Here is a 27972-nt window from a genome sequence, read left to right on the forward strand (position 1 = left end):
CGCGTACACACAAAGTACGTTGCGTATTTCCTGGCGTCTCTTTCAAACTTGCGTGCGTTTAGCTATTCAGAACATTCAAAAGGTAAATTGTTGTTTAAATGAAGCGAAAATGTCGCGCTTTTTAAAATCCAACCTCGGCGCTTCGTTCTTCGGTTATTCAGTGGTTACCATGGTGGATGCACCCCACACTCGGCATGCTCCACGTGCCCTTTCAAGCAGTAAGCGACGTGCAAACTCCATTAACCTTGCGAAAAACTTGCGTTATTTATTCGTTCTGTTTTCTCGCGTCCTTCTTTAAGGGTAATAGAGGGGAGTAATGTTATTTAGTGTAGCATAACCAAATTTTAATTGCCATTATTTTACAGCATTTCAATCAACCTTGCGTGATAGTTCAATGACTACGGCGTCCTGTTGCATATCATACGGTACCGGACACGATTCTCTGCTTATATATCGACCAAGCAATAAGTAGGTTATTCGGGCCTGCTTCGCACCAAGCAGAATTCATTAGAAACAGCGTCCCACACATCTAGAAGGGAAAAAAATCGAATCGTTTGACCAAATGATGCCTGCCTGTGCAATAAGAGACTTCCTATTGTTGCACTAACGGCTACTCTTAGATTAATACCCCGGTTTCGAAAACGTTCTTCTTTTTGACGCGTTTCCCTGATCGGATTCCCGGTAGATGAGGGGAAAAAATTATTTTCTCTGCAGCAGCACCGTTATTGCACAGTCTAGTGCTTTAGGTCTCAACACATTGAAGAAACGGCAGCATGTGCGGTAGCTAGGTATCATACAGAGTGGAGAGACTTATCCGGGTCTGAACGTGATATCGACGAGGGCTCCAGAGCTGGGTCATGCGTTACAGAAACTTTAGTATTACACGATTGGCGCTTGAACCGTTTCCTCCTGACATGAACACTGCAACAACCTTACACTCTGACAAACGATAATAGCAGCAATATAGCTTGACTGCTTAAAATGCTATCCTCCTCCACGACCTCACGCCCTTTTTTTTTTCCACTCGGGTATTTTAAGTGTGTGCGGACAGACTAGTTCACCACCAAATGGAGACACACGGTAACATACTTTACAGCTTGCGTCATCTCGTGTATTTCGAATGTGAAAAGCCACGCTGCGAGGTGGAGGCCCGACACTGCGCTCAAATGTCCCTGATTCTCAAGGGATATACATATTTAAAGGTCTCACTGGTCACCCTGGATCTTCTCACTATCTGCAGAATTTCATCTCGATACTAAGATTCTCCCGCCTGGAGATTTCTTTCTTATTTTTTTCTAGATATGTGTTTAAGAACATAACTTGAGATCTGTGACTCTCCGAAAGGAACTTCGCCATAGCTTACACACACCCCAGTGCGCTTACACGAGGTTTCAATGTGTTTTGCAGAGTTTCTATGCAATATTGTAGGCTTCACAATTTCACCATACAGATTATAATAGTCTCACCACTTCTTACAGATGTTCTAGTCTCTTTATTCGAGGCTTGAATTCGTTGTCCGTACTCTTTGCGAATTCTTTCAAAACTATTCCTTATGCCAAGTCCACTTGGAGCACGGAGGGCGGAAGCGGCAAAATGTGGGGGAGCTTTTAACAGCTGACGCTGCGAAACCAACTAAGGCGGTGACCGATCCTGACTTCTATGTATCGGAACAAGCCCTGTGCGAATTTTTTGAGCATGCCTTCGTACTTAACTTCCGCGACAAATAGAACAAAAAAAGTCAACGTTTTGGATATGTTGTAGACCGGACCGGCGTTACTCCTGTGTCATACACGCCGTACGTCTGAATGTCTTTCATAAATGGCTGTTTGTGTTTCATTTAAACTGCAGCATGTAAAGTTGTTTACCTGTTTCCCTCTTTTCGGGCGCAAGGACCAGCGTCATGCAAAAGAGCGACGCATGCGCTGTAAGCGAAATGGTAAAGCTATTAATATGACACAGGTTTATGTACTTGCGCAGCGTTCTTATATTTGTTTATGCGAAAGCTGTTCATTAGCACGAAGCTAAGTACGCCTCTTCATTAGCCTCGCTATTTAACTGGGCCACTGTGGTCTCATAAAAAAAAATTCCAATTTCGGCACTCATATGTAAATAATGTGTACTTGTTGGGAATTTGTGTCGATCTTTATGTAAACAATCATTTTATTCCGATAAAGATGGCGGCCTGTAAAAGCAACCCGTTACTCCCGACATTATGTGGCGATTGTAAAGCGGAACCGCCGTGATCGCTGTGTGACTGCGGTGTTGGGCAGCTAAGCACGAGGTCGCGGTATCGAACCCCGGCCCAGGCGGCCGCATTTCAATGAGGGCGAAATGCGAAAACACCTGTGTACTTAGATTTGGGTGCCCGTTAAAGAACCCGAGGTGATCCAAATTTCCGGAGTCCTACACTACGGCGTGTCTCATACTCAGATCGCGGTTTTGGCACATAAAACCCCATAATTTAATTCTAATTTAATTGTAAAGCATGCTACCGCAGGTACAAAATATTATTACATTATGAGAGAAAAGATGGTAGAAAGTTTTCTGTAAATTCATCTTAAGAGGACGCCTGTTTGGCTTATTTTCTTTCGCACCACAAGACCGTAACACATCTTGCCTACCTATACGGCAAGTTACACGCTCACGATGAAATGAAGCTGATACGTTTACGCAGTGTTTTTGGAGACGCGGGAGACTTGAATAGAAGCGAAGTAGTTTCGAAAAATCTAGCCAAGCAACCGCTCTACGCAAGATTTCCATCCCTGCATCTTCCTCGACGCCTGTCGCCCTTGAGCTTTACATTGAAGCAGCTAGTCAAAGAGAATTACTGCAGCTTATACCACGCAAAATAAAAATATTACCGCCAAGCTCTCTTTTGTTTGTATTTTAGCGAGTCGCCAGCTCTCGTCTATACTCGAAAATCCTCGACCCGTCGGTGTCTGATGTTTCAGAGCACGCACCATCGGTCGCTATAACGCTGCCACAGGTACGTCCGCGGACTCTCGGCAAAGCTCTGAGGCACGTTTGTTCCCGGTGGAGAACTGGTAAATCCTCTTCGTTCGACAGCGCCAGGATAAGCACCTGTGCAGGAAAGAAAAAGAAAAGAGGAAGAAATGGAAAGACCCCGACCTGTCTTTTTCCTTCCCGTCGAATGGCGTCCCAAGGTGAACAGCGATCTGAAGTTGTCCAACAGACGTTCTGATCTCGCCTTCTTCGTTGCCTTCTTTCGCAGCTTCCGTGGTTTCTTTTTCATTCGATACAGCTCGACCGCTGACCGCTTTCAAGGCGGCGAAGGACGGAACGACGAAGCCTTTAATAATGGGTATAGCGTGCGGCTTCATTTTTTGCGGTCTATCGCTATCCTTCTTCCGGGATGGGGGACACAAACACAGCCTTCGTGTTGCTCTTCCAGTTCCTTGACCCTTTCCAGCCAGATTAACATGAAAGGTTTCTCGATGATGCAGACATATATTAATTTTGGCTTTGTGTGTTCGTGATTACCATATCCTCACCCGCAAATATTCCTTCTTGTGCCCACCGAGATACAAATTTTAATGATAACAGGAAATTGTGAATGACGTGATAGAAATTGGTCCCAGGCTTTGCATGCGGCACGAAATGCAAGGTGAGCTATAAAGTGGCACATACTGCGTATACGGACAGCGCACGCAAACTGGTGAGCTCAAACTGAAATATATTCTTAAAAGGCTCTCTGAGGTGTACCGCCTTAAAGTGAAACTCAGGAGAGGCTTCCCTCGCAGAAATGTTCACTGCAGACTTTATATCGACATTGCAGTGCCCTAAACCAGAAAGAAAGAGGGATGTAGTTTTCAGCCTTGATAGATGCAAGGCTGTAATACTTCAGATGTAGATGACTGAAGCTATAATAAAAGAGTACAGCAATAATTAAAATTTATTGATAGCAATAATTCAGACACACAAATCAAGTCCGTGCATTGAAATGTCAAAAGGTTGTTCAATAATGAGGAATTCTTTTCTTTCGGAGGTTTTGTGGCCCATACGTTGCTTTCTCGCAGGCTAAAACGCTCATTGATGGTTATGCCAACTGTCTTATTAAAAATACAACTACCGTTCTTATTTTTCGCGTACTGGAGCTTATCCTAACGTCCCCAAAGATGCGATTGAGTTATTGCCGTCGCTATATGCGTGTTGTCCCTCTTTGCCGCTTTGTTGTCCGGTCACCGGGAAGCACTCGTGCGAAGCGAACGGCCTGGTTCTCTCCTCCGCAGCGTAGCATGGCTCTTCGGCGCATCTAAGGTGCGGCTAAGGCATACGCCTTGTTCGACGGGAGCGTTATGGGCCGCATCAGGCACCGTCCCGTGAAGCGGGCAAGATTGCCTCTTACATGTTTAACTTCGGCCAGTCGGAACCTGTTCACACCCTCATACTTATTCTTGCTGCTCATATGCTGTCCATCTAGTGCAGCAAAGAGAGCGAGAGAGGAGAATTGAAGCGTGACGAAGCCGTGTTCTGCCAGGTCGCCCTACCGAACCCGAACGGGCGCTGCATCGGTCAATGGGCCAGGCCGCTCCCTCCTTACATGTGTAATCGCTATTGCTGTATGCCGGAGAAGAAGAAGCACCATAATTGCAGAACACGGCCATTGCATCGTTTTTCTCCCGGAACCATAGCCGTAAAGCACGTGCGTAAAACACGTACTGTCCCGTCTGTACGTCGCCGAATAGTACAGCCAACAAGAGCATCGCAATGAGGCTATCAATGTGTGTGTTAGCGCGAAAATTCTAGTTTCGTCCTAGTTTTGATACTCTTGTCTCAGTAACAGCTAGTCCCTTGTACAATGTTAGTGAACAATGAGCGCAGAGAAGAATAAAATGAAGGGATACTTTGCTTGCAAGCACAAGTGCTATTCGGGCGAAAGCCACGTTGCTCTCTTTTTCTACGTTTTTTTTTTTTTTTTTGCGCCCTGAGTTTATTTTCTTTAGTGATGTATCCCGAGCGTCTGCGAACGATGAGCTTTATTTACGGCCTCGCACCATGTCTGTGAGCTCATTATTTAAGGTACAAAATGGAGATAGCTCAGTGCATGTGCGGCAGGCAAGTTGATCAAGCGCACGTCCAGCTGTTAGTGACCGCATGGGTAAGGGGCGACGTATAAAGGAAGCTGCCAACAAAGGCTACCGTTATTATTACTATTATCAGGTTTAAAGACGAAAGAAAAACATAAATATTGTAGCGAGGAAGCAAAAAGAGCTAACGCGGACAACTCACAGCCCAATTACATACAGTTCATACAAGGTTCTGTGCTCCACATAGTTTGTCTTTCGGCTGCTTCTTCCTAAGCATTGAGAATGCTCAGGTACTTTCTGCGAAACCTGCTTTCTATCTCGTCTGCTCTTCAGCGCATGTTATTGACATGTTTTATTATTGACAATTTGTGAAAACAAGAGCTTGAGGAATTACGCAAGCAAAGATGTAACGCAAGTGTCAAAATTCCAAAATGAAAGTGAAATGAGTGGCTTTCGTGAAACTTCTATAAAATATTTCTCACTAATTGGCACGCGGTAGCCATGAGAAACGCTAGCCACGATCGTTTAGAAGAGTGGAACTTCTGATTATCGCAAAAACTTCTGTCCAATAAGCAAAGCGGAGCTTACGTGTCAGTGATGGCGGCAAGCACTGTCAGCAGTCGTCGACTCGAATAACACTGCTCGGGCCAAGCCACGACTCAAGCCAGTAGGTGATTTTAATAGTGTAAATAACGCAATTTCGTCTCATTAGGCGGATTACAATAAAATTGCAAATTAATTTCATAGCAGATCTCAGCGTTATGTTAGCCAGTTAACACATTTCGATTAGTTAGCTTCATAATTATTCACGTTAGGCACATGTTCCAATTTCGGAAGAGAAGTCAAGTGTCAATGAAGCCAAATCCATTGACCAGAAATATTCTGCTTACTACCAGTTTCGAAATATATGTCCCCAAATTCTGAGTCGAAACGGAATAATGTTACAATTAACATCTCATCATGCAGCACTAGGTAAAAATGAAGTGCTAGTAAGTGCTAACTGAAATAGCAACGTTGTCACCATCAGGATACCTTTAATAAGTGTGTTTTCTCTATAACTATACCTGCCGTAGTAGCTCGTTGGTTATGGCGTCGCGCTGCTGAGCTCGAGGTCGAGGGTTCGATTCCGGTTCCGGCGGCCGCATTCCGATGCGGGAGGAATGCAGGAAGCCACTCGTGTATCGTGCATTGAGCGCACATTCAAGAACCCCAGGGAGTCGAATTTAATCCGGGGTCACCCCGCTATATGTGACGTGCCTCATAATCAGATCCTCGTTCTCGCACGTAAGACCGCAGAAAAAAATTTTTAAGTACAAAGGATCATTAGTTGTATACGTCATAGCACATGCATTACAGAACGGTGCGTGCGTCTGTTTGGGAGCATACTACACTGTTAGCCGGTGGGCAAACAAGCCCCGTGATGTTGGGCCCATCGTGTCATCGAAGCCGGGACAACATCCGCGATGTTTACAGTAATGAACGCACGTCTTGTGCGAGAGCGATAACATGATAGCAGTGAGAGTTTGGCGAAATCGAACACCAGTTGAAATAAAGCAACGCACGTATGGAAATATCTTTGTGAATTCAGCAAAATGGTAGGCTCGATGTGAGCAAGTCTAACCTTTATTGAGCTATACTCTCAGTATATCGACGCCTATCAGTCATCCTCACAAGATGCACAAATGGAAGCAGCTGATTACTTTAGGGACTGCTTTTAATCCATGTATCATTTTTACCAGGGCTACACTGAAAGCTTCCCTCAATGTGATAAGCCCGTTATGTCGTATATTGTGAAAAAAAAATTTCAGTTAGTGAAGAGTCAGATGCATCTGTGTCGGGGCGGAGTCAGGGCAGCGTAAGTGGGGGGATGGGGCGGGGAAGTCCCAGGGCTTACCCCTCTGGATCGGCCAATATTCTAATGTAATGCAGCTATGACAAAAAAAATTGATAAACCGTGAGTTCTCCCAATGGTCTTGCGATATCTGCACTTCAGATATTCTTCTACAATTTGTAGGGTTACTATAAAATTGTGAGAGCGCAGCGGTTACCAACCGCGCTCCACCGACTGACATGCATTGCCCGTTTGCGAAGTTCTTGCATTTGCTGAAAGCAGGTAATACCGCTCAGCCATTAGCTGAGCGGTATAGTGTATAGTATTGTAGTGAGCACCTGAGCATCACGATAGCAACCAACCGCCTTTGAACTGCGCAGTTCCAATCAGAAGTGTACGCTAGGAAATGGGTGGAGTTCACGCAACAAGAAAAGCTGCTTTTCTCTAAAAAGGAATAACCATACAGACCGTCAGGTATCTGGCGTATGCAGCCGTCACATACAGCCAGCCACATTGGAATTCTCGTAGATGAAAATTATATACACATAGCTCCTGCAAAATAAAATCTCAACTAGAAGTCACGTCACAACACACATTCAATTTACTCGACCGTTTAGCGATATGACACATCCAATCTTCCGCCCTGTTGGCGCTTCAAACGGGCTCGCTTACTTGGCCAGCCCCAGCTGAACGCTCCATCGATAATAAAGAAGAGCGCCGCTCGGCCGCGACGCCCGAGCACGTACGCGTGGCCCAGAACGCTTAATGAACGGTTATCCGAAACTAGAGGCCGACTGAAGGAGCCGGCTAGTTTGGCCCGAGTAACCCGCTTCCGCTGCAGCGTGACCTATGGCCAGCCGCCACCGCCGCTCGCCTTGTGAGCGACGCTTCGAGGTCACGGACCCACTTCGGTCCACCGGGGGTGCGCACACAGGAAGAGGAGGGCCCCCCGCTGCCCCGCGAACAGCCATAGGCAACGAGCACACCCATTGGGACTGACCGCTCGCCGGAGGCCTCTTGAAGGAGAACAGTTAGCCGGACCGTTGCCTAGACGCAAACAAACACCCCGCGCACGCTCTCGCGCAGAAACGAGGGGGACGAGGGAACGCAGTTCTCGGCCAGTTCCGCTGGGACCCCGGCAAGGGCCACGGCGTTCCCGGCGCCCCTCGCCCCAACGCCAGCCCGAGGCAAAACCTGTTCGGCAACTGCGTCGCCGCTAGTCGTTGCGTTGGAAAGACGCTCGCGAGCGCGCGTACCTGTCACGTGCGCCTCTCCCCCCTTTTTCCCTCCGCCGCAGCGACGTCGTTGCCGCTACCTACCTGCCTACCCCCTCCTCGGCTGCCATCGAAGCGGCGCTGAGGCTCTTCTCGTGGCCGGGAGTTGTCCTCATTCCGGGCTGGTGTACGTACGCGAACGCGAGCACACGCGCCGGAGAGAGAAATGCTGCGCGCTTCACGGTTCCTGGTCTCGCCGCGCGACACACGCGCTCCGTGAGCGCCTGGTCGACGTCCACGTACTTCTGTGCGCGTTAACCTTTCCCCGAGTGAGACTGCCACTGCAGTGAGTGTCCAGACACGCGTATCTGTCACGGCCTGGAGTGTGGCGGGAGTGAAGGTCTCGAGCGCGCGTGTTGGACTCAAAAAGGAAAGTCTGCGCTCCCATGAAACGTCCGGTCGACGCTGAGAAAGGCTCTCGACGCGCGCGGAAGTTGAACGAAGGGTCACGTCACTGGTGAGCTCGCGTAGACAACGCTTGCATCTGCTGTCTTCTGAACGTGCTGTAGGAGAAAGTTTGCGCGGCTGAACGCGTCGGGGCGCCAACGAGCTGTGCGGTCCCCCAAAGTATCCGGACAGGTGTTGTTTTAGAAGGTTGTGTGCCCGTTTCGCCTGCCTCCTTTTATAGACAGATATTCCAAGGTCGTAAACAAGCCTGTCTGCTGCGTGCGATTACAAACGGAGACAACGCCCTCGTCCAATATGGAACTCTCTTAGGGCAACCCCAAAGGCCCGGACGCGTCACACGACGTGGGAAGTAGCCGCTTCGCAGGAGTTTGCTGTCCATGTTGTGCTTCTGTTCGTGGGACTGCGGTAACTACCAGTAACACGTAACTGCCAAATTACAAGCGAACTGCCTGGAAGATCGTGTGTGTATGTGGTACCAAGACTTGTTGATGATACTCAGGACCGTGTTCTGAGATCCGTGGGTGGCTTCCGTGTGACGTGACGGGCGTGTGAGTTCGGCAGAGTAGAAGCAAGTGACGTCACGTCGACCATGTCTCGCAAACTACAGAAGTTCCTCGTCCTCTTGGACAACGAAAGCCTGCTATACTTTCCCGGCTCCTTCCTATCGGGAAAGGTTGTGGTGGAGCTGGATGAAGAGATACCTGTCACAGGTGGGGAGCTCGGCAGTCATGAGAAGGCCGGTGAATGCTGTTCTGTTTCGCTTTCCCAATGCTGTCAGCTAAATCATAGTGAAACGCCCATTTTCGTCAATTAGTATTTATTTTTGGCCACACTTGTTTTAGAATCTCCGTCGCTGAGGCCTGGCAACCTGGTGATGGCACATTGCTAAACTTGATGCTCAATTGACGCATTATAAATGCTCACGGAATACACCTTGTGGGCAAAGTATTCTGACGTTCTCCTTTTTGACGAAAATTTTCGTGAAGTCCACGTATCACTGAAAGCAGGCTATCGGATCATCAAATTACTGTTATTCTCAAGACATCTTACACAGGGCTGGTGACAACAAGAAAAGTAATGCTGCGCATTTATTTTCGTGTATCCATGCACTAAAACACATCACGATCTGTGTATGGCCGGAAATTTGTGACGTAGAATTTATAGGTGCTTTGTTTCAGCTTTCAAGTAAACAGTGATTTTTGAATGTGCACAGCTAGTTAGTACTTCTACGTGTCCTGGGTTGGGGGAAAGCGTCTAGCATGGCTAAAACGGGCTCCCACTTCGCATTTGCTAAGAATGTGCTACCTACAAACAGATCTATCGCCACCATTCGTAGTTCATACATGCCTCTGGTTTGTTCAAAGAAAATCACATTTAGCTTTAGTAAATCCTACTTTGATAGCACCACGCAACAAGCTCATCAGCTTGTCGAATTACTCAAAAGCAGAAGTTCGTACTGCAGCTGAGTCTTGCTTTTCTGAACAGATCATGCCAGGCGACGATGATATAATCAGCTGGTTCTACGGATAGATAGTGTTTTACTACTCCTAAGCCAGACTCTACCGTTGAGGACCACGCAGTTTGTAGTACATTTCTCCAAGTACGAGATGAGTTTATCCGAGCTATTTCACTCGTTTACGCAACAACAACAACCCGACTTTAACATTCGGTCTTTGCAAAGTGTTTGGTTGGTTTCTATATTCGAAGCTACCACATAGTTCATTTCTGAATACGAATACGAATGGTTAGTGTGTAATATTTGATTCGTGTTCGAAACTTCAAATAATCATCCACCCCTAATATATCGGTGTTGCAGAAATCAGCAATATTGAATTTCTTTTCTCTTTTGGAGGAGGGGCGAAAGCTTCTGTCTACAGAGAAGATATTCTAACTGGTAACACCGACGAAGGAACCTACGATAAGAGTATCCAAGCGCTCCATTTTGCGTAGTTGTGGGTGGGCGGTGGCCTGGAGACGTCCCTGCGAACAAGCTGGATGCCATGCAAGCACTGCATAAGTACTTTGGGCGCACTTCGTCGCATGCTCCCACTTGCCTCGCCCATGTCGGTGTCGTACACGAAGCTGCAGAATGTCGACACAGGAATGTGACGCACCCGCCACACAAGATCGTGTCAAATATGTGGCCAGCACTGCTTCGAGCTCCGGAAGGTTTACGTAATGAGGGGAGTCGCGAATTAATTTTTTTTTTCGCCTCCTTCCAACCGTGCCATCTTGCGTTTCGGAGCAACCCAAGCAACTTTTATAGTCGAAATGCAAAGCCAGAAATCGTATACCATGAATATCAATGGGATCGGAAAGAGACATGCCCGCTCTGCAGTACTTTACGGCGTTGGAAGCCGAATTTCTTAAGCAGCAAATCGCGTTCGTGCATGTGCTAATTCTCGTAAAGACTACTCCACAGCGCTATAGAAAAACCGTGTTTCACTTGAAAGGGATTGTATGTCGTCGCGCATCATGTTCTTTCTTATTTCGATGCGCCAGCGCTTACATGGATTTCTTTAAGTCGACTTCTGCTCTTGATCTATACACCCGCTGGCTTTAAGGCTTCTGCCGCATTCCCATAAACGCGGCTAAAGGCACGATCTTATTTATAAGCATATTAGTACGTTCGGAATTATTACGCGCAATGCAATATGTCGCACTGTAGCGCCGCTAGTATGCGCTGCAGCACAACTGAACAACTTTTTCACTATATATTTTTCTATGTATTTCTGTCTATTTCACTATATCGAGTAACGACAAAGCTTTAGCGATTTCGTTGCCTTGACAATAAATTTCATTGGTTCCATGTCTTTAGTGACCGTGACGATAAAGCTTCAGCGAATCATGAACGATGCAGCCGTATCTTTCATCTCCGACTTTCGTGCGCCTGCGGCATGACTTTGCTCAAAACCAGAATTAAAAGCCTACATAAAGAAGCTTGACTGTAACGAAACCTGTATTTATTTTCGAAAGCTGCGTGATATTTCACTGATTCGCCAACAGAAAAACCAAAGCGTAAAGCGTTCACTTCTTCTTACCTAGATTGATATGAGGGGCTTATGTGCATGCTTTGAGGGTAAGCAACCCAGGCCGCTCAACTAAGCTGCCAATTGCGTGCCATTGAAGTAGGTTATCGATGAACGTCGATCTCACGGAGCCAGTGCCAGTGTCCTTGCCGGCTTCTTTCCAGTGATTTTAGCAATCGTTTCCGGATAATTGTTGTCGAGTGTCGGTAGCTTATCGAAGTTAATCGTAGCGTTGGGAGCATGTGTTGCAAAGGAATTTAAATACTCGGTGCACTTTGTAGTCCATTTGTGGTCAGGCAAAGTTCTAAGGCAAACTGCCATAGAAGTAAACGGCCGTAAAATCTACGATAGGTTGATAGGAATTGAAATTATCAGATTGCAATGTGGCACTAATATTACGTATCTCTGCTGCGGGAAATTTAGGTACGAGGAAAAAAAAATATATTGTAAAGGTACTGATCTATGTGTCGCTGTGACGTGCTGATGCTTCTTTCTATTTTCTCGTACGGCACGGACAATCTCGCCAATAATAATAATAATAATAATAATAATAATAATAATAATAATAATAATAATAATAATAATAGAGACATGGAGACTGTCACAAAGGAAAAGGAAAGAACAGGTTGGCAGCTGCACCGAAAGGGATACAATGCCTATTCCTCAGAAAGAAAGATACCTTTATTAAGTGAGAACGCTGAGGAAATTCGGAATAATCCAAGTTCTGACCAGCTATTCAGTATTTAGGAATGGGAATAAAAGGAGTAAGAGAAAATGTCTTCGTGGTGAGGACGAAGGGGGAGGAGGGGGGTGGTGAGCATGAACAGGGGAGCCTATCTGGAGTCTCAAATCGAATCTGGAGGGGAAAGAAAATAAGAGGAACAACACAAGAATAATGCTTGATTCCCTATTCTCGGCCGAATCGCCACAGCGGGTGAAGTCGTCGTCAGCATCATCCTTTCGAACGTGAGCACTTTGTGACGCCTCTTTGCCTTGCTGGGTGATTTGGCGCTGGGCGTCAGCGTCCTTGCGCCACGGCTCCATTTCGCGTTACTAAAGCGGGCGCTTGGGCCGAGCCGCCCGGACGACGAGAAATTACAGGCGTGAGCTACGTTTTCTGTGCAGACGGTACCTCGCCAGTCGGAATAGGGGACATGCGAAATTCCGCAAGCAGGCTTTTCCACACAGCTCACTTGTCCTAACCAAGATGGCCGAGCTGCAGCTAACAGCCGTGTTAAACCCGAGACACGCGTTTTCAAAGCTTCGATGGCGCGAGGGAGGGAAGGCAGCAGGGATGGTGTCAGCAGTCCGCTACTAGACACCCTAATTACGGTTCTAACCCGACGTCCGCCATCTTGGTTAGGTCAAAGCACGTGTGTGGAAAAGCCTGCTTACGGAATTTCGCATATCCCCTGCTCCCGTATGCTCGAGCGCTGCCGTGCCGTCGCAAAGTTGGCCGCCGCTGCCGTTCGCCGCGCGCTGCCCACAGTCCCCGCCGGGCCACCGCCTTCGCGGCTGCTGCTGCCCGCGCTTGGGTGACGCGACACAAGGTCGGCCCGATACATTTGGTCATGCGCTCGGCGGCTTTGCTCGGAGCCGCCGTCACGCCTGGGTGGTGGCCGCCTCCGTCCTTGCGGGGCAGACGCCGCTGCGCTTCGGACCGCCTCCGACTGCGCCCGCCGGCACGATCTGCGACGAGCGCTTGCACCGCAGGTGTCACCTCTCTCTCTTGTAAGGAGGCCACAACTTAAAAAAGAAGAAAAAGAAACGCAGTGACAGACTCTTGGAGCGTAGGTACACTCGTGTAAGGAACCCGTCCGACGAGAGCTGCCAACATTTCCATTTCCATCAAATAATTAAATAAATGGATCTACCAATCAGCTTTGACTGGCACTAAAGAAAAAAAATATTGACAAGCAGGCTACTCGCTTCTATCTGACTTCAGCCTTTGAGTTATCCAAATTCTTCAATGGTGCTTATTTTTAGATTCGTTTAATCTTTTTTTAGTGAGTCACCCGATTCTGGTCCAATCCCCCATAGTGGGTATGAGCCACACGTAGAGGCACGCAAGCAAGCAAGCAAATAAACAAACAAACAAACGAAATTCAAGTTATGCGAGTCTTGAGCAGAGGCTCGGTAAGTCGAGCACCTAAAAACAAAAAGCGGCCGGTGGGCGCGCCCACTTCAAAGTTTCCACTTCAACTCCTAGCGACGTCACGAATTTCGGCAGCGTCTACTCGCCGCTATTTTGACTTTCAGCGGAAATACAAGACAAACTTATTCTACAGCTAGGGCTTCTGCATCTTTACGCTGCCTTCGAGCGCTGGTATGCACATTTGCTGGAGAATGTGTTCATTGATCAATGTTGCATATCTGACCATAGTTCGCTAATGCTTCTCAGAGGGGCGCCTATGTAGTTTGCACAGGACAGGAGCGTTGCCTCCTCATAGGGACCGGGAAATTGAAAAGTGGGCGTTGTTGTTTGTTTGGTGGTTTTTCCCAGCTCCGAAGTATAGGGAAGTTTGACCCCTAAACAGCCGGCTGCCCTGAAATCTAAACAAAGCAGTCAAAGATCAGTTGCATATTAATAATAATATAAAGAGTGAAAAAAAAACGCCAACATATCTAAATATTAAGCTCGTGAAAGCCGGAATTAATTTCTTTTTAATTCAAGCTTTCCATGCATGCACGTGGACTCTTCCATTGTATCGACTTTTGACAGTATAAATCCCGAAAGCTTATTTCATAAGAAGTCAACAAACACTGACACCAAGGACAACATAAGGGGAATTACTTGCGCTTAATAAATGAAATGAAGAAACGATGAGTTAATGGAAATGAAAGTTGATGAAAAAACAACTTGCCGCAGGTGGGGAACGATCCCACGACCTTCGCACTTCGACCCTCGGTTAACCACATTTCTTCCCGAAAGCTTATTTGGAATATGGCTCTCTAGAGTCTTCTGTTCCTGGCTGGCCTCGGGAACGGGGCGGTTCGGAGCCGTCTGCTCAATTTTTCTAAGCTGTGTCATATCTGTAACGCCACTGCGTTGTCCCCGAAGTTGTGTGTTGAGTTCAGTGTATAGGGATTATTATCTCTTGTCTTTCATAGCCACTGCAGGCTACAAATGCTTGGCTTGTGCTACGATATTGAGCAAGCGAAAATATTCTGGTGGCTACTGCGTCGCGCAAGCATCTATGTCTATAGATGAGCATAAATTCAAGCGACCGCGGTAAATATGAATGAAAACTCCATCTAGGCGTTATTAATTGACAGCGTTAGCCTGAACTGTTTGCAGAACCTCGTTTAGTGTCAGCATTAAGCTCCGGACCCATACTTCGGAAGTTCCCTCCAGACGCAAAACCCCACTATAACTAAACTTGAATGCTGACGCTGCGTTCTCCCAGCCTCCAGCCCTCTCGGTTCTCTGTACTTCTGCTGGGCACCACAGCGTCCATGGACGCATGAACCGTAACATGGCTAATTTCGTGCAAGCTAAATACGAGAAACCAGGCCGCGCCCCACCCGCGGTGCTGAATTATGCCTCGAGAAATAAACAACGCTGGCAAGTAGCAATCGCAGAGCGTGAGGGAATGCGGAAAAGCTACCACTTTTCCGCGTAGAAAGCGTTTCAGTAGCACTGGGCCGTCATCATCGAGGGCTCACGCACAAAAGCCGACAAGTCGCCAACGCGGTCCTGGTCGGGCTGCCCGTTTCTGTATTGTCCGGCTCCAGTTTTCCAAGAAAACAGCCAAGGGCGTATTCTCCACTGCTCTATAGGCATAATATGCAGCTTGTCTCAAAACAATTGCCTGTGAACAAAGAAATGGGGCGTCGAAAGGACGCCAGCCGTTCGTAGCTATATACTATGCAGCGGCGCAGCCATTGTACGTAGGCAGAAAACAGGCTGCGCGGCACGCACGAAAGATGGATTGATTCGACGTTGACGTATACACGCATGCCTGCGCCTGCGCAAACGCCCTTGAGGGCTAGTATAATACAGCCTCTGTCGATCACCGCTATGGCTTCAAGAGAAAGGCTCGATAGCTGCGGCAAATGCTTTAGGCAATTTTCCCCCGATTTCGAGCCCTTGCTTTACGAGTGTGTACACGCCGGCTTACGGAAGGCGCGAAGTTGTCGATGTCCTTGGTGGACGCGCGACGGCGCACTGAAGCAAGTGACTGTGTTATGCTGTCGTTCTCCCCTTCTTTATCTTTCATCTTACGTTGGGGCAAATCTCGTGATCCTGGAAGCGATCATCGCTTTCTTGTAGCAAAACACCCGGTCGATGGCAATCTTTGCCGGTTCAGTGACAGCTTTATGGCTTCTTCGCGACAGCCTCGTATCTGACTTGACGTGCAGGCCGCCTAAGCACTGGCGCTCTCCGGATAGTTTTACTTCTATGAATCGAGCGGCGGGGTGAGCTAACGCCACACGGGCACGTCGCATTTGCCAACGCTTTGCTTATACGCTGAAACACCGCCACGACCCTGCAGTGGTTGCCGTCTGAGACTCGTCCCTCTCCATTTCTGGATTGCAAAACGCGAAACAGGTGAGGAGCGCGTCTCCATTCGCGATCACCGACGCGACGGGTATACAGAAAAAAAAAAAAGAAAAGGAAAGTGGCGCTTCCACTCGCCGCCGTCTGCACCGGTTGCGGAATACGCGTTGCCGGCGACGGTGTTTCTTGAGCTATACTTCGGAGAAGGCCTCACCATCACGCACGCACTGGCGTCACACTCTCTCTGTCGTCCATCCCGTCGTGGTGCCTTCTCCATCGAGGAAAAAAAAAAATAACGAAGCGGGCAGTGTTACGCAGCAGCAAAGTCATACCCTGAGCGCTTTATGCTTCTCGCATGAATGTTTTTCCTTCAGCATAGAGTGCACCAGCGCGGGAGGTGTAATTACGTTCAGGGGAAAATGTCGCGCTTCATTCTTTATAGAATAACACGAAAACAACGCTGTTTGATTTTCATTGTTACCATGGAACAACAACTCGCCCAATCCGCTGCCCTTCTGCAGCGCATGTTCAGACAGGCAAACCCGGCGCTAAGTGTTTGTTTCCTCATCTCAGAGGCACCTCACGCGGCCAGCACAGTGAGCACCACACTTTTCATCTCGCTGAATGTTTTAGCGTTTCTACGCGTCACAGGGGAGACCACGCCAGAACGATCACGTTCAGTGAGGTTATACTTCACCTTTTCCATTGTCATGGGATAGTCTCCTGTCCGCGATTGCCAATTTCTGCGACCGGTGTTCGTACAACGCCATTCCCTTTAGCGCTCCCATCGAGCGAGTTTTCTGTGTCTGCTTATTTAGTGACACGAAAACTAGGGAAGACGGCCGTAGAATACCTTGAAAAGCAATCGCATGTGAAGATAAGCAACGTGTAAAAGGCTGCAGAGGACGCACTCGAAAAGAATCAGTCTAATCAGTTCTTTTTACTGTGCTTGTTCAGTGTTAAAAAGGCTGGGAGGAAAGTGTGTAGAAGTAATTAATTGCTTTTTAGCAATTGCTCAGCACTTTCGCGGGGCAGTATTTGGTCAGCGTAATCAATTACATTTCCGAATAAAGTAATTGCGATCGGCTACATTTTTTTCTGCAACGTGTACAAGTGTGCCCGGCCAACGTAGGTCAGGCTATTAAATAAACAGGCTAGATACGAGGAGGACCAACGGTGTCCTCTCACGGGCCGTTTTCTGCAAACTGGAGCATCTTCCGTCTAACTTCAACTAATTTAGCTTCGTCCAACAAACACCTACAGGGATGGAGCCATGCAATGAACACTAATCGGTAGCACTGAGACAAGAATGTTGTTCGAGATCTTTAGAAATATACAGGCTGATATTATAAGGAACGTTGGCGCATTGAATGGGTGCTGACTATTGCATATCTTAGTCAAGAGTAGTTAAGCAACACGCGCACAGACGGAGAGTAACGCATGCAACGCTACACAAACAGTCCAGCACACGAAACGAGACACGTTAAACACACGCACAATGCACCGGACACCGAAGAGGACGCGAACGACGTTGCCCGAGGCGTCTAGTGATTATCGCCGTCCGAGACCACCCGCCATCCGAGAAATTTACATGTGCGTGACGATGGCGCCACGAAGAGGTTTACGCATACATACGAAACCCCCGGCGGGCAAGCAGGCAAGCAGTCTCCGCATCGGGGACGGAGAGTCCGGCCGAGAGACGGCGATTTATCCCCGCCATTGTGTATCGCACGCTTACGTGCGGCCGATAGCGAAGCCGCGTGCACGACGTATACGCGAGACAGTCCGCACAAAACGGGCGGCAAAGATCATTCAACCGCGGAGGGCCTGCCGCCGAAACACAAAGGGCGCAAAGGCCGAGCACACTCTGCTCCTCTTCTCTCCTCCTCCCTCTCCTTTCTTTTTTTTCTTCTCTTTACCTCTAAATCATCCAGTGCACAGATAAGAACGAAAGAAACCGCCGCCAGGCCAAGTACAGCAAGAAAAGAAGCGGGCATACACCGTAGTGTCGAAGAAACCGCAAGGTACCCCGTTCGTGTTTTGCTTCGGGCCTTCTCATTGTATATACTTCCCGCTCCGCCGCCAGCCGGTGCTATAAAAAAACAGGAACTTCCGCGTTTTCTTTTCCCCCGCGTTTTTTCTTTTATCTCGTTTTTCTGGCCATTGCGTGCACGTGCGTGTGTGTCTCTCCCTTTCCTTCGCCCCCCTTTGACTTCGAAAACACGACTCGGGTGAAGACCTCTTCGAAAAAAAGAGAGGGAGGAACAACGCTCGTCCCTGGCGGCCATCGCCTCTCCGGAAGCACGACTCGGTCGTCTGAGCAGCGGAGCTCCCGAACGGCACTTCAGTTAACGACGTCGGTTTCGTCATAACTCACGCGTGTACTCCCTGCGTCGAGGCACCAGCGTGTCCGCTGGAGAATGAGAAAGAGCCGCCTGTACTTCGAAGGAACCGCACTCTGTGCACGCGTGCGGGGGACTACAATGCTTGGGCGGTGCGGCGAATAACCGTTATCGAACAAAGGAAGCTAAGTCTGCGAGACGAGTTAAAAGACCCACCGGTGCTGATACAGAGCTCGGAGTTAGACATCCATATCCTGAAACGACGTGTGATTATCGCGTCATGCTGTGTCATGCAACGAAACTAGAAAGCCTATTTCAAGCCCTGCACGACGATTACGTCGACAACACGTCTTCGTTTCCAAGAACTCTGCCCACCTTGCCAACATCCGCTAAGCTGATTAGGAGTTTCGGGCTGTGAGTCAATTTTGTCTCCCGCTGCACCCTCTACTAAAGCCTGGTTAGCTCTGTTAGTCAAACACCTTCACTTATCGCCCTGGTGTTGTCGGACGAGAGTCTACAGTTTGAAGGAGGTGATTTTTTTTTTTTTTAATTTTAAAATCCCCATGAGTGTTTTCTTCTGTTTCCGGGTAGTTTAGGTGGTCGTGTAACCATCGCTCGATCGTATAACGGGCAACCTTAGATTGTGGGGGTCGACGTGGAGACACATGAGGGGTGACTGAAAGCAACGGCTACTGTTCTACAGTAGTTGAGCAGAAAAAGCAATTGACTTCAAGAAATTCGGTTGGTGCCAGTATCGGCGTTCCCAACATACGCGTATATGAATGATTATGCGCGGCAATTTACGGCTGTGTGTTTGCGAGTCATACGGCAGATTCAGAGAGCGGCGATAAACTTTCAATGGGGTCCCGTCAGTCTATGGATGCAACTATGATTACGTAGAACAACCAAGCCTGACAAACAAGCCCTACGACGTGCGCAATTACGAAATTATTTTGATAGATGAATGCACGCTTTCACGGAGAGGCTTGTAGCCTTAATTGTTATGAGAAGCATCTACCTTTTATGGTTATCCTTCATACCTGACAGGCTGCTTAATCGAGGAATACGATTTCTTTGTTTGGTTCTGACGCACAAAACAGACATCGTAGATACAAATGTAGCGATATCTTTTCCCATTATTTGTATTTATCTGATGTGTACCTCCTCGGTATACGCACAAGCAGTTTCAAACGATCGCGCACCTTCTTTCCGAGTGCTCCCGTTTCAATCTGCAAAGAGCAGCCCTCTCAGCCACGCTAGACCAACTGGACAAGCGCCAACCCATAGCAGACAACATTCTTGGAAACTGGCCCACACGAACATCAGTGCGAGTGCTGGGAAGGCACTGCTGCGTTACTTAAAATACACCGGACTGTGTGACAAGTTGCGACTGGGAACTGTTGGGACGTTGACATTGTGTAACACTATGTAACGCCTTCGCAGACTATGTGACAGCGCCCACAGAAACTGCTCTGTATTTTATTTTCGAATTTTTTTCTCTATCATCTGTGGCATCCCTTTTCCCCTCCCCCAGTAGAGTGTATCGAATCGGAGATATTCTCTGGTTAACCTACCTGTCTTTCATTTGCCTTTCTCTCTATCTACCTCTCTTCATGTTCTACACATATTCCAGGCAGTCTTGCCACTTCCGCAGTGCAGAGTAGCTAACCAGGCTCAGTTAACCTCTCTGTCTTTCCCTTGTCACTTTTCTCTTTCTCTCTATTCGTCTCGCAGAATATAGCGTGCGCTTCATTTTTAAGCGCGTTAATATATATATATATATATATATATATATATATATATATATATATATATATATATATATATATATATATATATATATATATATATATATATATATATATATATATATATATATATACAACAGGCAGCGATCTTCGTGGCACGGGTAGCCAGTTGTACCCTGCTCGCATGCGCCACGCGCACGAGGTGTCGCGCGAGGAGAAAGAAGAAAACGGTTCGAGGCCAGTTTTGAGAAGGCGACTGCCAGGGATTTATTTCTCCGCGACCGCAGTGACTTTAGGTTGTGGGCACAAGTTCGCCATTAATAAACATCGTTGTTTTATTAACGTCGTTACAATATATATAGCAACTTTTCCACCCTTATCGCAGGATCTTAGTCTCTCGCATATGATTATAAAGTGCGCTTACCTGCGCCACTGGTAACAACAACAATGTGACATCTGCCATTTCATACAGTTGCCTCTGCCTTGTAGTATCAGGCTTATTCCATTCCATTTATATACTTTTCTTTTTGCTTTCTTCTTTTTTTTTTTTGGTCACGTCTTCTATTCGTGTTCTGCATTCGTTGTTAAGCCACAGCCCTCCTCCGTCGCTAGTTTAGACCTGCAGGTCTCTTAGGTCTCTTACCGCGCATCAGAAATTTAGCCCGATTTCCCTTCCCCATTACCCACTTCCTCAAATAGGCATCTAACCGTCATTTAAATGGGTTACTCTCTCTATCAGCCATCCCACGATGTTGTTGCCGCAGCAAATCGTAATATAGTGCCCACTTGAGGAGACCGGATAATTTATTCCACAGCAGCTCATTTCGATGTGTCGCCCTTGACCAAACCAGTATTCTGTCCCTTGATGACGTAGTTTCGCGAAGTAAGCAGTAATCTCCTGCGGTGCAGTCTGTATAAGTGGCCGTGGAGTCTACAGACGCGATTCCTTGCGAAGACCCACGAGATAGGCATCTAGCGGGTTTTCAGAAACACACTTGTTTAGAACTTGAAGCTCGATCGCGTGTATATCAAGCGGTCAAAGTTCGTACATCTCTGGCGCACCGTCATTTCTCTTGCGCCTGAATTTGTGTTTGAAGGTATGCGCCGTTCCCTCGTGCGCACACAGGCCCTCGCATCATTGTCATACTTTGCAGATGACGCAATGTGGAAGGACTCAAAACAACGGTTTCTTAGGGTGTGTTGTTTATTACTTACAAGCAACACTAAAGAGGAATGCTAAGCTGCATTAGTAAAGTACGTTTCTGCAATAACAAAAAGGTCCTTCTTAACATTAGTGAATGTTATACTTAAGCTAGAAGAAGACACGAAAGCGAAAAGGTGGTTTCAAAAGTCGACGTCTATGACGTGTTTCTGGCTCCTTCAATCGCTTCCGGCGCATGCAGTCCACAAAAGCATAATCTTAGAGATATCTTTATATTACTCAGAAACTACTGTCTCTAAGGCATGAATTTGTACACTACCCAATTGCTTATCGACAGTGAAGCATTGCGTTTCATTCTAAAGGAACCTACGAACATGACAATTTTTGAAAAATTTTCATGTGCTAAGGCATGCCTTAGGTATGTGCTAAGACATGCCTTAATGCTGCAGCATTAACACAAGAAAATACACTGTAGTTTGTGACAACACACTAACGTAACGTGCGGTGCCTTGATTCTGGCATGAAATTCAAAGAAAGGAAAGTTCGTCTTACATTTCTCCGGTAGTAATCAACCTTTTTACCCTGTATGTATAAAAGTGGAGTTTTCAAAGATCACGTTACCATTATAGGCTGATTTAGTGTTCCAGTTTAGTGACCCTATAATATGCGTTCTTTTCGAAACTTCTGCTAAGCAGACGGCTTCTTGGCTACATCTCTGCCCATTATCATTATTACCTTAATTTGACTGCCTCCCATCCGCCCCCACCTTCCCCTACTTACGCACTCATATGACAGTGTGAAGGCGAGGGTGTATACAAAAGCAAAAACACTCGGGATAGAATCCGGGCTGGGGACGAATAGCATTTTCTTTCCTTGTAGCTTCCTGTTATAAGAAAGCATAAATTACGATAAACTCCGTGATGATACTTGAGAAAAGACGCCACAAAAAACTGGCTGAACTAACCTTATCACGCATCGCTGTAGTATACAAGATTGGCCAAATTGGAAAAAGGAAATATTAGAAACTGTCTCTAGAGGCAGGCGTAATCAATACATTCTGCCTCTCCGTTCCTCCGTCAAGGACGCCCGTCTATCACAGCGCACGCGCTCTCCTCGTCTGGTCTGCGAACGACGATATTCGGCGCACAGCATTTCCTTCCTTCTGGCGACCTTGTCACTGCCGCCGTCCATCCATATCCGCGCTCCGAGGCTCTCAAACGGTGTAGGCTTGCTGTCCGGCACTCGTCAAGAGCGGGGCGCACGCACATACTCGTGCACGCAGACGCATATGCGTTTACACGACACGTCGTCCACGAAGGAGAACGTGCTGCCGCTGAATGTGGAAACAAGAGAGGAGCTCCTGCTCCGCCTTGCAGCGCGGCCGCGCTCGAAGAGTGGGCGCAAAGCGCGCGTGGGCAGCGCGCGGGCCAAGGTCCGTCGCCCCCGACGCGCACTCGGTGGGGAAGACGGGCTCGCCTCCGACAACACCGTGCCTCCGCGACACACCGGCTGCGCGCTGGCTCGTCGACACGTAACGATGGCAACGGTGTATAACCGCTCTGGTGGCGCGCGACCGCGGGGGTGGATGATGGCGTCACTGGCGAGCTGCCCAACATAGGTGTAGCGAAGGAGGAGGACACGGGTGCATACGTGGCCTTGGGCGGGTTTCGCGCAGCCCAGCCGGTTCAGGAGGTTTTAGTGTAGAGTTTATTGAAACGGAGACAACGAAAAAAAAAATGCGTATCAATTTCAAGAAGGCAGGAATGCAATTAACGGAGGCTTCTAGGTGGTGCCGGAATAGGCTACGCCAAGTTCTTTGTTCTTAAGGTCCATTTTTGCCAACAACTTGGACCTCGGACAGTTCACGATGCTATAGGTGACCGGTCAACTGATAGTTTACGGTAGTTTACTATCGGTAGTATACTACTTCGCTTCAAGATAGCATTTCGCAGAATTATTATTATTATTATAATGTTTTTTTTTTGCACGACGATTTTTACCGCAAATGACGCGGCATGTGTACGTCCTGTGAAAAGAGCCTTAGTTTCTCATTCGTTTGTTAGTCCGTGAAAGTATATTATACTGGTGCATTGTGGCGTTTAACGGGTCTCGAAACTACAGAGTGGGTTATGAGAGACGCCGTTGTGCAAGGCTCTACGGATGAACTATACCGTCTCTTTCAGCGAGCACTTTCAATCTTTTTTTACTTTCCTGTTGCAAATAGCACAATTTTAGTCCATGAGCTGGTCTACTCGAAGAGGCGGACGTTACTAGCGCAACGAAATGAAATGCATAATCGAATAATTAAAAAATAACTAATTAAATTTTTAACTGAATACCTTATGGCACATATTGCAATTTACAAATTCTAGCAGGGGAGTTCGCAAAGCGGATCCACTTGGAGCGAATTTACAGGATGACATCAGTTGCGAGATATTAATTCCCGAACTTTGCGAAGAAATGCATTGGCGTTCCAGTTATTTAGTTCCATCAAGTAAATGGAACGACAGTGTATTTTTACCGCTAGTTTGACGGCGCATATCTCGTAAATGGTGTCCTCCACACAATTATATTGAAGTGGATATGGCTTGCAGTTTCATCCGCTATAATTTGTAAATTGCAAGATATGCCATGAGGTAATTAGTTTCAAACATAATTAGTTATTTTTTGTTAATGAGTAGACTATGCATTTCACATTTTTGTGCAAGTAATAATGTCCACCTCTTCGAGTACACCAGCTCATTGACTAGAATCGCGCTGTCTGCCCCAGTGCAGGGTAGCCAACCGGAGGTAACCTCTGGTTAACCTCCCTGTCTTTAACCTCCTTGCCTCTCTCTCTCTCTCTCTCTCTCTGCCACAAGCAATTAAAAATTGTTAAACGTGTTTGCGGAAACACCCTATGTAACCATATGGTTTTCCTTAACGTGTATCAGCATGCAGGCGAGTGTTGCGTTTCGCGCCCATCGGAAGCGATTCCGATTTCGTAACATTCATAAGCGAAGCCTGGTATCGAACCTGCGAACTTGTGCTAAGTCGCAGACCACCATAGCCTCCGCGGCGGGTTGTGAAAGTTTATACGCATAGGCAGCGCCAAATCCTATGCTTCGTTAAACTTCCAGTGTGCGTTAAATGACACGTGCTCGCGAACTCTCCACTACGCCAACAATCAATAAGCAGCTTTGGAATGCCAACAGTCAAGAAGTTTACCCATCAGTCAGAAAATAAGCGTTTCGCTTGACCTAAAAGTATATTCCCTAACACGTTGCCCTTCATTCCGAAAGATCGGAAACCCAGCGCCCCACCGACGGCAGCTTGCAAAGTTTTGAGTTTCTGTTGGAATCTTACAGTCATTTGGCATGTAACAATCGAAAGTGTCTGCTTCGAGATGATGTCGACGGCAGAGCTTCTGACGCTAGGAGGCAATAATAGTTAGCCTATAGTGGTATAGTATAACCTATAGTAGTAGCAGTGCGAGAGGTACAGGGATCGATACCCCACACCTCCGCAAAATTATCGTGGATTTATTGATGATAACAAAAGGTCAGGAGACGGAATTCAGAAAGAGGAGCGGAGCCACACAATGTCTCGCGTGCTAACGTTGGCGGCACAGCGCCGCTGACTTCGTTTTCTTCGCTGCATTAGCGAGAGTACAGTCACATTGTTATTGAAGACGTACTCAGAAGACATCGGTATCGTCATAGCGCTGTGACCCAGCTCCATTTCGACATGGTGCTAATTGACACGGCCATGATAAACGTGCAAGTCAAGATAACTCCCTATCATTTTTTTTCATGACCAGGGTCTTATGTCTAGCACATTGGTACTGGAATAAGACCACTGGTACTGTTTTAATTAATATTTCTCTTGACTGCATTGGAATGGACGACATACAACCGTGCGACCATTAAAGATCTGAATGAACCCTTCAACAACTGTTGTGCACATGCCCTCAATGCGATGTCCAGAGCGTCTGTCTATATACAAACCGCGCTAAAAAGCGGCTGGACTCCAGAATATTTTATGAGACCGAAATTCCGGGACCGTGGGCCGATCCGTCGCTAGCGCAGAAAGGCAATCGTGCACTACTGTAGTTTTTGAAGGGCACCGGCTTCGGCCCACTCTTTCTGCTTCATTTTTCCTTACCGTCGATGTAGCGTAGCAAACCGGACGCTCATCCGATTCAGTTCCTTAACTTCTTCTTGCTTTCTCTCTCTCTCCCTCTCTCTCTCTCTCTCTCTCTCTCTGGCGGTTTTAGAAAGAGACTGCATGCGCTCACTTTCTTTCCCTCTTTCTAATATATCTGGACCTGGTACGCTTCAAAAGTAGCGTGTGTTATTTAAGAAAAAAAGAAAAAGGTAAGATGACTGAGTCAACAGCTCAGCTCCCCAGCGGGCGATATCAGCATGCCGAGCTACCAATTTTGTTACACAGGCTGCGTGCCGCGGCATAGTTGCAACCGGAACAGTCAACGCGCACTCGTTATAGGAGGGCGACGGCTACAAGAGAGCCGGCGCCACGCTACTCACCCCCACACCCTTCTCCTCTCCCTCTCCTTGCCACTATCCACAGCTGCCCTGTTACTTTCGGATGACTGCTCTGCTTTGGCTCCTGCTTTCCTACTGACTCGGTCCACTAGCCCACCAACGTGGATCTAATTCGTCAGTCCACTACTCTGGCGGGCGCGCACGCAACTGAAGCAGGCTTCGCCGGTGGTCCACCACGCCCCCATCGTTTTGGCTCTGAAAGACTCACGCCGCAAGGAGCAGAGCGGCGCTTCCGAGCTCGCCGGAGAAGCGAGAGCGTTACGCCGGGAAAGATACAAAGTTCCCGCATAGCTACTTAAAGGCGCCAGAAAAGAACCGTCCTCCCGTACTGAAGAGCTCTTGAGCGGCGCTTGTACGTCATCAATCAACATCGTTGTTAAGGCGGTTCGGTGCGCAGGCCAGGAAATTACACCATAGACAAAGATATTAGTATCAGATTGGCTGTTCGAGCCTTAAATGAAGCTGACGCACGTAGTGAGGGAAATGGCTGCAGGCGGCCTATCAGGCTTTCTTTTAAATTTTGTGTTTTTTCGCTTTCGGGCTGTAATATGTTTATCTTATCATTATTTTATGTTTATTATTATATTTCGTGTTTTAATGATGATTTGATTTGTAATGTTGTTACTACCACGGACTTACAGTAAGCTGCACGCCGTACCTACACTAACGTAAGCTGTGCCCAAGTTCCTGAGTTTGGGATTGTAGTCAGCGACGTAAGGGGACTGTAGGTATTTAGCATCTGTTTCGCAGCGTGCAGTCTTAACCACGATGTGATTATGAGGCACGCCGTAGTGATTAATTTTGGCCACCAGGTGATCTTTAACGTGTCGCTAATGCACGAGACGCGGGCGTTTTTTCATCTCGCCCCCATCGAAATGCGGCCGCCGCGGCCAGGATTTGATCCCGCGACCTCGTGCTTAGCAGCGCAACACCATAGCCGCTAAGCCACCGCGGCGGGTAGCGTGCCATCTCACGAAACAATTGCCCTATAAATGTACCGGGACAGAAACGGATTTGGCCTAGTAAAAAAAAAGAATAGTTAATCTTAATTATTTTTAGACGAATTGGTAGAGATTAACATCCACCAAATGTAATTATGTTATGGTTGAATACGGGGGAACAGATAGCGGTCACAGACGAGCTGCCGACCACGGCAACCCCGACCTCATGCCGGTGGCGGAGCCGTTTAGGCACAGCCCACTCTTCTTTAATTAGATAACTCGTTCACTGCAGAAATTGCTTACGTGCAAGTGTTCGATGTACTACTGATAGTATTGCATTTGTGGCAAAGCAGAAGATACAAAGTTTGTGGGAACAGCATTATCACCAACACTATGCAGTATATAGTCAAACAACCAGTAAGACATGCTACTATGCGTAACATACTCATTCATCTTGATTACTTATGATCGCAAAGGTGAAAAAGGCGCTCTCTAACGAAGCGAACGGACCCTGCAGGCACAGAAGAGCGAGCGCCGGCTAAAGATGACCACAGTGAGCACAAAGTTCGAAAGGGTAGCGTCCGCGACACCTTCCACAAGGCAGCAAGCATCTCGTGAGCACTTCAGATTGCGCGCTTTTATCCGGCTTGCGCAGTCTATAGTGTGCACTGACCGGAACCGGCGAGGCCATGCGCAACGGGGCGTGTTCAGCGGACAGCTGCGCATTGTTCAGATCGTTGAATCTCTATAAAATATGACAAGGCGAAACGGGACACTAAAGGGGCGATTATTGTTTGCCATTCTTCCTTGTACCGCCCGCTCTTCAAGGAAAACAATGCTGAGCCCTATAGAGGACGGGTAAACTGCACCGTAAGCGCTCTCGAGTGATCCTTTAAGTTTCGGTTGGAGGTATGCTCGCGCTTTCAGGCACAATGCACGTGTCCTCTTTAGCATTCACGAGCTCATTGATGCGACACACCACGCGACGCGCTTTATACGACTGAAGTGACCAGTTGCAGGGGTGTGCCAATATTCGAAATTTCGAATACAAATCGAATAGGCTTTGCTATTTGATTCGTGCACTCAATTCGAGAATTCACTATTCGAACTTGTCGAATAGTCGTTCAGCTTGAATATGAGAAAT

General features: G+C 47.5%; 1 protein-coding gene across 1 annotated transcript in view; it reads left to right on the top strand.

The window, feature by feature from the left end:
• The first annotated feature begins 8223 nt into the window (after window positions 1-8223).
• Window positions 8224-27972, top strand: part of Vdup1 (arrestin family protein Vdup1) — a 32225-nt gene continuing 12476 nt past the window's right edge. Inside the window, exon 1 of the mRNA XM_050189132.3 lies at window positions 8224-9271. Within this exon, the coding sequence (XP_050045089.1) occupies window positions 9151-9271 (121 nt within the window). The 5' untranslated portion in view covers window positions 8224-9150. The remainder of the gene's footprint in view (window positions 9272-27972) is intronic.

This window comes from Dermacentor andersoni, chromosome 2 (assembly GCF_023375885.2).
Source record: "Dermacentor andersoni chromosome 2, qqDerAnde1_hic_scaffold, whole genome shotgun sequence".
Classification (NCBI taxonomy): Eukaryota; Metazoa; Arthropoda; class Arachnida; order Ixodida; family Ixodidae; genus Dermacentor; species Dermacentor andersoni.